Here is a 13,171-nt window from a genome sequence, read left to right as displayed (position 1 = left end):
ACTTCTGTTTGCTTCCATGAACATGGAATGCTGTGCCTACAGTTCGTGTCTCCCAGTCATGAGGGACAGCAGCTAGCAGCAGTGCAAGTTCTGCCAAAAATCGGGGCAAGTTGAATGTCAGAAAGGACACACCTTTCGCGATGGGTTTTACCATCTAGAAAAGCCAAGGTGCCCAAATCTAAAACCCTCAGTAGGGTTCTGTTACTTCCACCTGATTTAAACCCAAGGGGTCTGGGCAATAGTACAGGGAAACTGGTGTACCAAATTAGGAATACAGAAAAGAAAAAGTAAGATGAATCATAAATAACAGAATAACTAATGAGAGAAATTAAAATGTGATTAAGTATACTTCTTCCTGGAATTTTTCAGACCAACACTGAGAAGATTAAGTAAGGAATTGTTTGTGAAAAGCAGTGCTAACCAGCTATAGATACAGACAAGGTGTTCTGCAAGACTTCCCCCCTGCCTTCTCCCCCCCCCCCAGTTCTATGGAACACTAATTATGATTGATAATGAATTACATATTTGAATTTCTCAAGTATATTCAGTTACACTTTCATTGCCGTTTGGAAGATATGTGTTTTGATTTGTCACTCCATTGTTCCTGCAGCGTTACTGAAAACAATAGAGTTTTACTTACAATAAGCTGAAATATTCATGTTAGGCCAACAGCTTGCAAGTTTGGGCAGCATTTCTTGACTTAACCACCTTTCCAAATAGTCCTGAATGCATCAGATTCAGCCCAAGAAAATATCTTCAGCACAGAGGAATCCCGTAGAATCACAGAAGCACCAGGATGGGTGTTAGACCACCATCCTTCATAGATTTCCACAGAAAATATGAAAGAATAGGCGTGGCCAGAGATCTAAGACATTTTGGTTTGCATTCCTGTCTCTGAAATTAGGCAATCTCCAACTTTGTGGAAAGTGTGTTTGCACAACTGATGTGAAACAAACTGTAAATCTTAGAAGACTTGAATGCACATTTGTGCTGCTGCTCCTTCTCAGCCACTGTAAGGTCTGGCCTGCCATGAGTGAGGATCTGGCTCTGAACAAAACAAAATAAAACTGTTGATTTCAACTATGTGCTTGCAGAAGGAGGAGAGTACTGAAGATTCTCCCTGCTCTAACTCATTTGTCTCTGTGAATTGGCATGAACAGCAGTGGCCTTCAACTTTGCTGGATAAGGGCAACATGGTTAAATTTTGAATTTGAAATCATAAAATCAGCTACGTTTCCACTTACCTTAAGATATTTATGAACTTGAAACACAATAAGTGAAAACAAAAGAAAGGCATAGAAGACATGAAGGAATATTGCAGGTGAAGTTGAGATGATTTAAATTTGAAGGTGGTGAAAGAAATCTAATTAATTTAATGGGAGGCTTTCCTCTTTTTAGGTAATTTTCTCATTTGTTTAATATTCAAGTGGGGGTTGAGTCAGAATAGCAAGCAGACAATGTAATGCATTTGATTGGTCTATGAAGCCTTAAACCACCTCAAATTTACCGGAAAGACAACTTGTGTTTTAATGATTAAAACAAGAATTTATTTCTTAGTGCTGCAAAGCCAGTGTAAACAACAAAGATTTGGTTGCATGGATTTTTGCTTTATGAACCATTGGAATGACTGACAGCTAAAATCACCCATCTTATTTTTTTCAGCCATTTTCAGCTCAGATGGCAGGACTGGATGAAAAATCTGGACTTGGTAGTCAGATGGGACTGATGCCTGGTGCAGTGGTAAGACCAGATTAGCCCTGTAAGGTAGAACAGGATGGAAGTGGAGTGCATATGCAAAAACCCAAAGGGGAATTCATCCTCTTTAACTTCCTATGCCTCTAGAACCTGGAAAAAAGTGAAAAAATATTCTTCTGTTAAAGTGAAAGCCTTTTTTTCCCCACCTGTAGCCTCCTTGTTGTCTTCCTTCCCTCCTGAAATATAGCAGCTACTAACAGTAAGATACAGGGAAAAAAAAAGCTCCTGATTTTCTCTTATCTGGAGTCACTGCAGAGTAACTGAAAAGCCTCAGGTATACCGCAAAGCAGAATAAACAAATATGTAACTTTGAAGGCTTCTTTTCACATTGTGACATCAAAGATAGTTATTTTTGGTAGTAATTTAAAAAATTATTTCTGAAACCAGCTGTTAACTGAAAGCTGTGCTTCATTCTTTTAAGATAGACATTCTGTTTCTCCAGTGGGTCCAGTTTCATCATTGGCATCTCTCACTGTTTAGATAATGCCCTTTACTTTTAGCGCACTGGTGGCTTAATGGTAACACTGAAATTTTTTACCATCTGTGAAAGCTGTTTCACCACCCTCAGCTGTCTCTGCTAGAACTCTTGGGGTTGTTTTTGAGTATTATCTCTTTTCACTACATTTATTTATCACATTATGATATCTTGAAGATACTGTTACCACCTTTGCTGTTATTTTTAACACTCATTCTTAAGGAAACCATCCTTTAGTGGTCAAACCGTCCATGAGTTTGCCTATGTGAATTGTCATCCCTCCAAGTCCCCACTAGTAACCTTCAAACTCAGTTTCAAAACAATTTGAAAGGTTCTAAAGATAATCTGATGTTTTGCCTTAGGATTAACTTTTGCAGTGATTTCTTCAAAGAACTTTTTTATGAATGTCTCTCTTCAGTGAATTTGCTGTGGGCACATACAATGATTTGTTCCACAAGTCTGTCCTGCTTACTTTGTTGCCTTCCATTGTTTTGCTTAATCCTTTCACTCAATTTGTCTCCAGACATTGCATCTCTTGTACTGCCTCTTTTGTCATTCTCAAATATGATTCGTTTTGATATTAATACATCTTTTAAGGTACTTTTCAATATGTAGGTCTCTCTAAGGCCTAACACAAAGTCTACTAAAGTCAGTTGGCATTCACTTACTGTCTTTGGATTGATTCATCGTGTTCTGTGCTATCCTTTCTTCCTTTCCTTGTAAACTGACTAGCTGACAGTCAGCTGTACCATTGTTTTTTGTTTTGTTTTTAATGTTGATTAGAACTTTTAAATGACCTATTATTCACTCTTCTACATTTGCTTTGTAAAAATTAGTAAAAATTAATGAACTGTGTAAAAGACATAAATCTTAAGCTTCTGTCAAAATGCAAGTTATTGTCTGCTATAGATATTTTTGTATTGCTATAAGCAAGAGAATTACTTTCAGACAAGATTACGTTTACTTCATGGGATAAGTTACAATTAAGCACAAGATTTTTCCTAAAAATCCCATGAAACATTTTAGGGGGAAATCTGAATTTTCTGTGGCAAACCACAACTGTTTGGAAGCTGTTCTGGTGGTTTATGTGATTCATGAAAATACGTCCTTCCATTGCCGCTTGTTGCTGTTCATGGCTGAGAACAGCAGCATGAATTTATTTTGTCATTGATTCCATTATGAGATTAAACTGAGTAATGAGACTCCCTTCAAGGGAAGACTATTTCCCCCAACTCTATTCTGTTACTACTTTTTTTTGTTCAGTGGAGCTATGCAGGCAACCCGGTTATTCTGACTGATTCCAGATACAGTGAGGTTCCAGAGAGCAAGTAAGCCCATATTTTCAGCTGCTAATGAATTTACACTGCTGTGGCTTTTTGAGTTTGAAGATTTCCATTCTATGTATTTCATAACACCAGTCTCCTGAGTAAAAGCCTTTCAGAGGGTTTGACCATAGAAATGTTATCATGGAGGTCACTATCAGGCCATTTTGCTGTCTTTGTAGGATGAATGTTACTTGAGGAAGGGTGTTTGCCAGTGTGTAACAAGTTATGTTTTTCATAGGGTCCAGTGGGTCCAAGAGGTCCTCAAGGTCTCCAAGGAAAACAAGTAAGTACTTCACCTGGGAGGATTTAAGGTAATTGGCCAGAGATGAAGGCAAACACATAGTTACTAGTGTGTGTGTGCATGCACCTCGGAGGCAATGTCCATCCTCAATGATGCATGGATGAATGCATCTTCATCTAGAGGTGAATCCAAACATGCTGCTCTCAAGAGCTCTGCTTCAGATGTACTCTATACACAGAAATTAACTCAGAAAGAACAATGTATTAGACCTTTAACAAGGTTTTAACCCAACCCACATTTTTTAATGAGGGAACATCAATGAAAATGGTGACTGTTCTGGTTTCAGTATTGTCATGGTGTTAAGTTTCCAGTGGGATTTGTGTATGGCACAGGACTTATCTAAAGCTTGAGGGATTTTAGTATCCAACTTTCACTCATTTTGCAATGTGAGCTGGTTCTGAATTAGAATCCAGACTGTCCTATGGGCTGTGGTTTTCCTGATCATGGTTTTTCATTTATATCCTTACATTTTTATTTTTTGGAATTTGTAACTGTATTCATCTTTGGTTAATTTTAGGGTGGTGCTGGCCCCACAGGCCCACCTGGTGAACCTGGGGATCCAGGACCTATGGTAAGACCAATAAATACAAACATATCTACAATAAAATTGCAAACAATATATTAAACCTCCTTACTTCAGGACAGATTTTTTTTCGCGTTGTCTTAGCCAAAGCAATTAACTTTAGTCAAGAGTTGTGGTGTTCAAAGCATGTTGTCCTGAATCAGTGAATTTGAATTTTTTGAACATGCATAATAATGATTATAGTATAAACAATCATTATTACTTTTCCAGCACAGACCTGAGGATGGTTAAGCACTGGTAAAACCATACCTGATAGTGTAACTTACACAAAGTATGATGAGAATATTTATGTTTTGGAGGTGATAAAATGATTCAAAACTAAAAGTAAGAGCCAGAGATTTGGAACAACAGCAACTGTGATTTTTAATGTATTTTTTTTTCTCATAAAGAATCAATCCTATATTTTTATATAAGATAATGCAGGTTTCTTAGGGGTAGGATGGTTAGAAAAAGCACTACAAAATTAAGCAAGTGTGCTTAGGCATAAAATCATTCTTTGTCTACATCTGTTTTTATAAAACCAGACTTTGAAATGGAGCAAATAGATATTTTAGTGATGGCCAAATTGACTTCTCAACAAATACATTTATTTCTTAGGGTCCAGTTGGTTCTCGTGGACCAGAAGGACCTCCAGGCAAACCTGGTGAAGATGTAAGTTTGTTATTCTTTGTATCTTGTTTTCTGTTTAATAAAACAAATATTGGCATCTTTGAGGCAGTGACTAACCAGCAGATGTACCTGTTGTAACCACTTTTTTCTATTTATTTTTCTCTGTAATCATACTCCTCATTAAATGTATTATCACAACTATAAATCTTAGCAACCCTTTTCAAAACCCTCCTATCTTTTCTTTTCATGTCACCACCATACCTAAAGTTTAAGCACTGGCTCTTTATTATTTCTTGCCTCAGCCAGTTCTTCAACTGAAATGTCTTGAAATCAAACGTAATAAGATACCAGTTAGGAGGGGGCAATTGGAGGCATCACCTCTCTTTGGGATTGCATGATGAGTTAGAAGAACTGTAATGATAACATTCATCTGGATCTGGACAATAAAATTCTAGTATTTAAAAATTTTATAACTTTTAAATAATTTATTATATTCATAACTGATTTTATGACTTTATCCATGTAGGTACACAAATATGTAAGATATATGTATTATACAAATTGCATAAGTATATATGTACTGCGCAACAATGGCCTAAGAATTTACCAGTAGACATATATTATTTGTTTGCAAAGCACACTAAATCCATCTGAATTGTAATTTATAACTTGGAAATGAGTTGAAAACTGCAGATACTGGATATTTTAGTATAAAAATTACCATAGCTTGTGTAAAGGCTGCTTTCCCATTAAACTGTACAAAGAGTTATAAGAATCTTTGAAAACAGTTAACTCTCAGTGCAGCGAAGCCAAATCTTGATACTGCTCTTAAGAATTTCCTCCATTTCCAGTGTATGCATGGGTTTCTTTAATTGCATTTGTGAAGCACTTTACCTTCTCTCTGTCCTGAAACTTTTTCTGTAGTCTGTCATACTCCTGTAGCCCAGAGTCCTGGATGTACTTGAACTGATTGATGTATATAAAGGAATGTTTGGTTGTGACTCTGGAGGACTTTGAATAATCTTCAAAATATGCTTATTTCATTCTACTGTAGTTTCTTTCGTATTGCATCACAGAGAAGATAGTCAACGACCTAGAATGAAATTATACACATTTAAAACCATTTGAACAGAAGGAGAAGTAACAAGCTACAATGCAGGCAGTTTTAGATTGCTGTTCTTATGGAAAATTAAAGTAATTTGACTCTGTGTCTGGACGACAAAAGGTTGCCGCATTAATTCACAGGAAAACTACGTTGCAGCGCCATCTTGTGATGCTGAGATGCATTTTGGACTCAGTCTTCAGTTTCCGCAATTCTTAGTTAAAAAACTTTTTTTAAGTTAATGTGCCTAATGCACATTGCTAGTCATGCATGAAGTTGATTTATATCACTGAAATTGTTACAGTAAAGATACAGAATACTGATGTGAATGCCCTCATTTGTTTGAATGGAAGAATGATAAGAGAAGTTAATTTTCACATTTGCTATTTTCTTGTGTTCCTTTTCTTTCTTTCCTTAGGGTGAACCTGGTAGACCAGGACAATCCGGTGAGCCTGGATTTCCAGGATCTCCAGTAAGAGCATGATTATTTACCTTTTAGCAAAATAATCATACTTATGTCATCACTATCTCTTTTAATAATGAGTGCAAAGTTCTGCTGTTCAATTTCTGAAGTACTTGTGTTAACTTACTGTAATGATCCAGATCAGTGTGATAGCTCAGAACCAAACAGGTGAATCAAAGGTCCTCAAGTTAATCCCAAGAGTCATTTCACAGGTGCATGTTTCAACTGTTTCATAGGTGAAATATGCATAAAACGATGGTAGTACATACAAGTTGTACTCCATTTCCCAGTATTTCACATGGTCATTCACAATCATGTGCAGGGAGTGCTCAGAGACTGTAAAATGATGTCAGGTTGTGGTGGCACTGTTTACCTTTATAACAGTCAGTCTAAGGGCAGGGAAAGAGGGGATTGTATCATAGACATATGTAATTTATTTTTATGTATATTTTCAATATGCAAATGTGATTAAAGAATTTCCAAGTAATAGGTACTTGTACTGCAGAGGATACTTGTCATGGTTTACTGCAGAAATAAAAGAGGTATATCATTTTGGCCCATATTAAGAGTTCTATCTTCATTAGTCAAGTTTCCATACCTGGAAGGGAGCTGTAGTGTGGCTGAAAAGGGGACAGATAAATCCCAGAACTGAAGCTACCTGATACACATCATCTCTTAAGCTGCCTCCTTTTCTTTTTAAGTGTCCGGTTCTTGCCTGGCAATTTTGTTAGCAACTGGAGATACGATCTCTTGGAGAGAGAAATGATTTTTTAACAAGGTAGTGTTGTTTCCTAAGCCTTCCTCCTAAGTTCTATGGATCAAAGACACTGTTTGGTAAGCTGCTTGAGGCAAATGTAGTCTGTGGAGTGTTGTTCTGTTCAGGTCAAGCTGTTTTGCTCAATAAAATAATCTTTTAGAAGACTTTCTAATGAAGGAAAGAAGTAATGCAACTGCACACATGCAAAAAAATCTCATTAAGAGTTTGCTGCAATTGCATAGCAATGTAGAGAACACTATTGAATACCCTGATAGTTTATCACAGAATTGTGCCACGTCTTGATCAATGACAAGGCTCATAGGCTGCTACAGAGATACACGATGGCTGTTCCACCTTATACATGATGTGCCTCCTTGTCATGTGACTTGTCCCGTGTGCGTGCTTCATCATTTGATTGCCCTGGTTGTATAAACGGATATACATGTACCACTAAGCACAGGCCAAATGAATCCTTTTTATGGGCTACTTTGAGTCTAAACCAGCATAATTTCTGCAATTTCAAATTTACATGCAAGACCTTGTATGACAACAGAGATCATTCTTCACTGATAAGCTCATTGACTATAAATAACTTCAAGCAATCAAATCTATTCATTTCAGAAATTTCACACCTTTAGAAAGTAAATTTCTCTTTAGGAGTCTGAAAACTCTGGAGTGATTTCCCACTGAACTTTATGATCAAACTTTATTCATATAGTTGACTATGGGAAGACAAAGACCTTTCTTATGTTCCTTGATGCTAATAAGGAAACAGCTTGTCTCTGTGTGAAGTTCTCTAATGCCGAGATCTCAGATGTTCTTCTTTGCTCCTCTGAATATCAGTGTTGCTTCACGATGCTTAATTTTCTATAATAGAGCTGTGTGATTTTTTGCTATGCCAAAAGGTATGAACTATAATCTTTTTGAGAACTTTGGTTCAGAGGTACCATAAAGGAGGAAATGTTATGTTTGCTGAATTGTTGTTATCTGAGAGTATGAAGGTATTAATGTGATTTTTATTATAAATTCATGTGACCTATTCTAACACGAGGCACCTGACTCCTTTCTATTACTTAGTCTTTCCTGAAAGATAAATTGGGAAACTTGGTAGGAAACTAAGTGCAAGGCAACTTTGGTGTAATTGCTAAATGTGTTTTAATAGCAGTTGTTTATCCTGCTACTTGACTGACATATTCTGAAAGAACATGTACAGTCTGCAGTTTGATCTCAGTTTCTATTTTATTTTAAATGTTAGGTCTGAGATTTGATCTCTGTTTAATTAAGGTTTCTCCATATTAAGCCTCAAAACTTGATCTATCACTGGTTTTATTTCATTACTTCTGTTGAAATTTGAGGCTTGATCATACACTGATGTAAATGATAAAGCTTTCAATATCAGTCAAAATGTGCATAATGCTGAGACTGTCTAACTTCATAGCATGTTAGGCTGTATCACCTGTGACCTTCTCAAATGCAATGCCTCGCTATATTATGTCACCAAGGTGAAGGAGTGTTAGGAGTATTAGTATTAATGCTGCTACCCTCTTCCCTGTTAGCAGCATTATTGCTAGGTTTATCTGCAGAAATCAGGATTTTATTTGTTTTTTTCTTTTTCCTTAGGGGCCTCGAGGCTTTCCTGGTGCTCCTGGTCTCCCAGGTCTCAAGGGTCACAGGGTAAGAGACAAGGTTTTCCTTCTCCTTATAGATGGTGTTTCCAGGCAGTTTCAGTATAAAGATACTAAACTTTTTTTGTATTTACAGTGAATTTGACTACACTATAGACCTGCCAAATGTAGCAGAGTCACTGGAATTCAAGAGAAAGAGGGTCTTGCAGAAAATCAGTGCTACTCCCCTTTAAGCTGACCTCTGCATTATATTCTCTAGTGCTTTCTTCACTCTATTTTCAAATGATCTGGGAATCTGGAAGGAGCTTGTATGAGCCCTGCCAAGCTTCAGGAGGCACAAACCTGACAGTTCTCTCGCTTTGTTGGCAAGTCTTGCATTAGGGTGGGGAGCTTGAGAGGTGGATATGTTTGCAACATGGAGTGATTACAAATTACCAAGTTTTCTGGCCAGAATTTTACTTTGGGGAGGAATAAATGGGTTTCCTATGGCTCAGAGCCTCCTCCTTGTTGTTTTAGGATTTTTTTTTTTAAACATTCTTGTTTTAAAAAGGAAACCAAATCCAAGGAAATGTACCTAGTACAAATGGTTTCCATTTAGGAAATGTTTAAAAACTTTATTCCATCTGTTTAATTCATTATTTTTTTTTTTCTTACTCTTGCCACCTCAGATCTGTTCTTAACACTTTAGTATCAAGTTATTTTAACAATAACAGTAGGAATACTCTCTGTGTGTACATATACAAACGTAATTTCTCCATATTTTTATAACTTACAGGGATTGAAAGGACTTGATGGTCCAAAAGGTGAAATTGGAGCAGCTGGAGCAAAGGTATTTTCGTGGCCCAAAGAACTAAATGCTTAAGCATGTTTTCTATAATGCCAAAATAATGAAAGATAGTAGATTTTTTTGAACACTGCTTTGTACCCTCTCTTGTCAGTGCTACTTGTATGGAATGCAGAGGCTACATGGAATTGTCCATTTTTACTGTGTGTTTGATCCATATAAACTGCTATACAATGACATGTCTGAGCTTTATACAGGAAGAGAGTTCAATAGTGCCAGTCACAATTTCAGCTGGGGCTCAGTTTCAGGCCTGTAAGGTATCAGAGGGTGAATTGACTGTGGTCCGTCTGTGGCACCTATGTAATACTGAAGACAACAAAGTGTGTTAACAAAAAGCCCATGCACTTCTTGCAATTTTCCACTTGGCCAGTTTGTGGTTCTTGTTGGCTTTATGTGACCAAGTTGAGAGAGGAAAAACAAGTTTTCTAACATCTTTTTATAAAATAAAATAAAATAATAAAGCAATGCATAACTAAAACCTGACTGTCCTCTTTTGGATTACCATACTAGAGATTGGCTTAAAAGAAACAGGCATTGGAGAGGAGAGAGAATATATTTTATCAGACTGACTATTTTTCACCTAATAATTTTATTCTCTTAGAATTTTTGACCCTCACTGGTACTGTAGCACCCTTACAACTTCAGCTCAAAGCAGTGGTAACACAGGATAGGCAGCTGGAGTCAATCCTTTCAAGATGGGTTAAAAGTTATTTTACAAGAGCACGGAACACTTTTTTTCAGGCTTTTCCACATTGATCAGTGCTGATGCTGAAGCATTTTTGGCCTGGTGTAGGCGATAATCACAGGTGGGACAGAACTATTCCTTTAGATTAAAAACATAGTAAATGAAGAGAATCTTCCAAAATCTAAATTTAAATGTGAAATCAGTAGTTAAGGAGAGTTTGTGTAAGAAAAGACTTCTTTCCTGAAATTGCCTACCACTTTCTGGGGAGGCAACAACAGCAGAAGACTTGGTAGAAACAGCGCAGTAGGTGGTGTGGGCAGTTATCTAGAACAGGTAGGAGTTAAATCTTCTTCACTAAGAATATGTAAATATGGCATTTCCCATCAGCATGGGGAACAGTGCCCTTGACATGTGTGATGCACACAGGTGACTCTACAAATCTGGCTCTTAGGTCTAACATAAGCACGGAGGACAGGGATGAAACATGTAACTCCATTTTCCTGTAACCCATTTCCTCTAATTGTGTCATTTCCATTTCTAGGGAGAATCCGGACCAACAGGTGCCATGGGTGCAACGGGTCCTCTAGTGAGTGTCATGTGCATTGGATATTACAGAAGTGGCTTTAAGATTGTAAATGCTATTGCCAATAGGAGTTTTAAGGTTTTGATATCGGTACTTGATGTCATGAAGCTGAACTTTCTCTTAATTAAGGCTTTGTTTTCTGTTACACTAACAGTAAATTTGGTCCACTGTAAGCTGTTCTTCTTCACAATTCACAGACATAGATAATAACGATAAGTTAGAAGGCTCAACAGAAACTTGAATGTAGGTTTTGTGATTGTTTACCTGCTCGTGTAAATGTTGGGTGACTAAATTTTTCTTTACATGTTGATGCTTCATATGGAGTGATATCCATATGAGGAAAAACTCATTTAGGTTGCTCTGAGATAGAAATAGAATAATTTAGGTCACAAATGCACTAGCTAAGAAAACCATGGACAGAGGATTTTGGACGTTACGGTGAGGATAAGCATGCATGACATGGAAGTGAAATGGAGAAACTTTTTCTCAGAGTAGTTTTCATTCAGATGTGGTTTTGGACAACTGAATACTTGTGAGCAGTGTAACATGCCAAAAATTGACTCTCAGCAGTGCTTCTGGAAGTAAAGCACCTTTCTGATATCAGATAATGACATCTCTCTGCGAAGCACTATCTTGTGTCATGCAGAATGTAATATCCCTGAAGTGGAACCTAATTTGTGAATGAGACATAGTAAATGAGATTGCATTTTTGATCCTGGTGAGTATATACAGAATTTATTCTAATGTGTTTAAAACTGGAAATACTGTTGGAACAGGAAAAAAGAAATTACAGTCTATTAAATTTCAACTGGGCAAGCCCGTGAGGCTGGAAGGATTTATGTAAGCTGCTACCTCTTTCCTGCTGTAGGACAAGATAAGCTACACCTGCAGGAGGGAAAAAAAATAACTTGGTTCTATAACTGTTGTTCGCATCATCTGTCCTTATCATGCTTGTAGTCTCAGTGAAGCTAATCATGTTCTTGTTAAAAGCAAATAAAGAAGACTGGGCAGAAAATCGCTGAAGAGCGATGCAGTGCTAAACTTATTTGAAGCAAAGGAAAAGTCAAGTATGTTTAAAAAAAAAGGTAAAAAGCGCAGAAAAAGGAGAAAGAGAAAAAAAAAGAGATGGCATTTGTTCTCTCCACTATGGGGGGGGGGGAAAATCAAGAGAACTATGTTTTCCCCTTTTTGTTATTCTGCCATGATAAGCTCCTAAATAATGCACTTTTTGTTCTCTATTCAAGGGACCTAGAGGAATGCCAGGAGAAAGAGGTCGAATTGGACCACAGGGTGCCCCTGTAAGTAGGATCTTCCTTCCCTCTCCTTATAATTCTTCTCTCGTTTTACTTAAATTTAAATCCTTGAGCCTGAAAGTGTTTATTCGTGTGACTGCTAGTCACTTCTGTGGTGAGTTCTGCTGTAGCTTAAGAAAGTTAGGGCTGAGCAGAGTTTTGTGGGGTGAGACCTTTACTATAAATTTCAAACGTCAAAAACAGTTTTAATAGGAGAATGCTAGCTGTATGTTAATTTCTTATACCAGAGCTGCCCATAAGGCCAAATACCTTCACAACACTTTTTTTTTGTGATACAAAAATGTCATCTTTGGTTCTGTGAAATTTCTTGAGAGGCTATTTTCACCAAAAATCACTGAACTAGAAATAATATGTATTGATTTTGTCTGGAAAAAAGTTTAAAATGAAAATTTAGACTTTCAATTTAAATTAAGTTTTATAATTTAATTCCAGGTAATAAAGCTGTCTTCTTAAAAAATGTTTTGCTTTTCAGCAAAAAGAGGGATTAGCCTTGACATGAGATCATATTTTAGTAGGAATTTCTTTCTGTTGCTTTATGTCCAGTGTCAAGTATTGTTTTTTCTGGCATTTCTCCCCATGACTTTTATGTGCTCTGTTTATGTTATGTGCTTCATACAATGACACTGTGAAAATATGACCTCTCTGAAAATAGAGAAATCCATTAACTTGAAGGGGAGCATAATTTCTTCTAGACATTTTCCATGCCAGTGTTTGTAAGGCTCTGCAATCTAGCATTTCTTTGATTGCTTTA

At 36.9% G+C, this 13,171-nt stretch overlaps 1 protein-coding gene across 2 annotated transcripts in view; it reads left to right on the top strand.

The window, feature by feature from the left end:
• The window catches only part of COL5A2 (collagen type V alpha 2 chain), a 116,242-nt gene that overhangs the window by 66,482 nt on the left and 36,589 nt on the right, over positions 1-13,171 (top strand). For both annotated transcript variants that reach the window (XM_052792047.1, XM_052792046.1), the window contains exons 8-16: positions 1,663-1,740; positions 3,794-3,838; positions 4,374-4,427; positions 5,037-5,090; positions 6,569-6,622; positions 8,991-9,044; positions 9,771-9,824; positions 11,066-11,110; positions 12,352-12,405. In XM_052792047.1, coding sequence (XP_052648007.1) covers positions 1,663-1,740; positions 3,794-3,838; positions 4,374-4,427; positions 5,037-5,090; positions 6,569-6,622; positions 8,991-9,044; positions 9,771-9,824; positions 11,066-11,110; positions 12,352-12,405 — 492 coding nt within the window. The remainder of the gene's footprint in view (positions 1-1,662; positions 1,741-3,793; positions 3,839-4,373; positions 4,428-5,036; positions 5,091-6,568; positions 6,623-8,990; positions 9,045-9,770; positions 9,825-11,065; positions 11,111-12,351; positions 12,406-13,171) is intronic.

The sequence above is a fragment of the Harpia harpyja genome, chromosome 7 (assembly GCF_026419915.1).
Source record: "Harpia harpyja isolate bHarHar1 chromosome 7, bHarHar1 primary haplotype, whole genome shotgun sequence".
NCBI classification, from domain to species: Eukaryota; Metazoa; Chordata; class Aves; order Accipitriformes; family Accipitridae; genus Harpia; species Harpia harpyja.
This window is presented reverse-complemented; position numbering and strand designations above follow the sequence as displayed.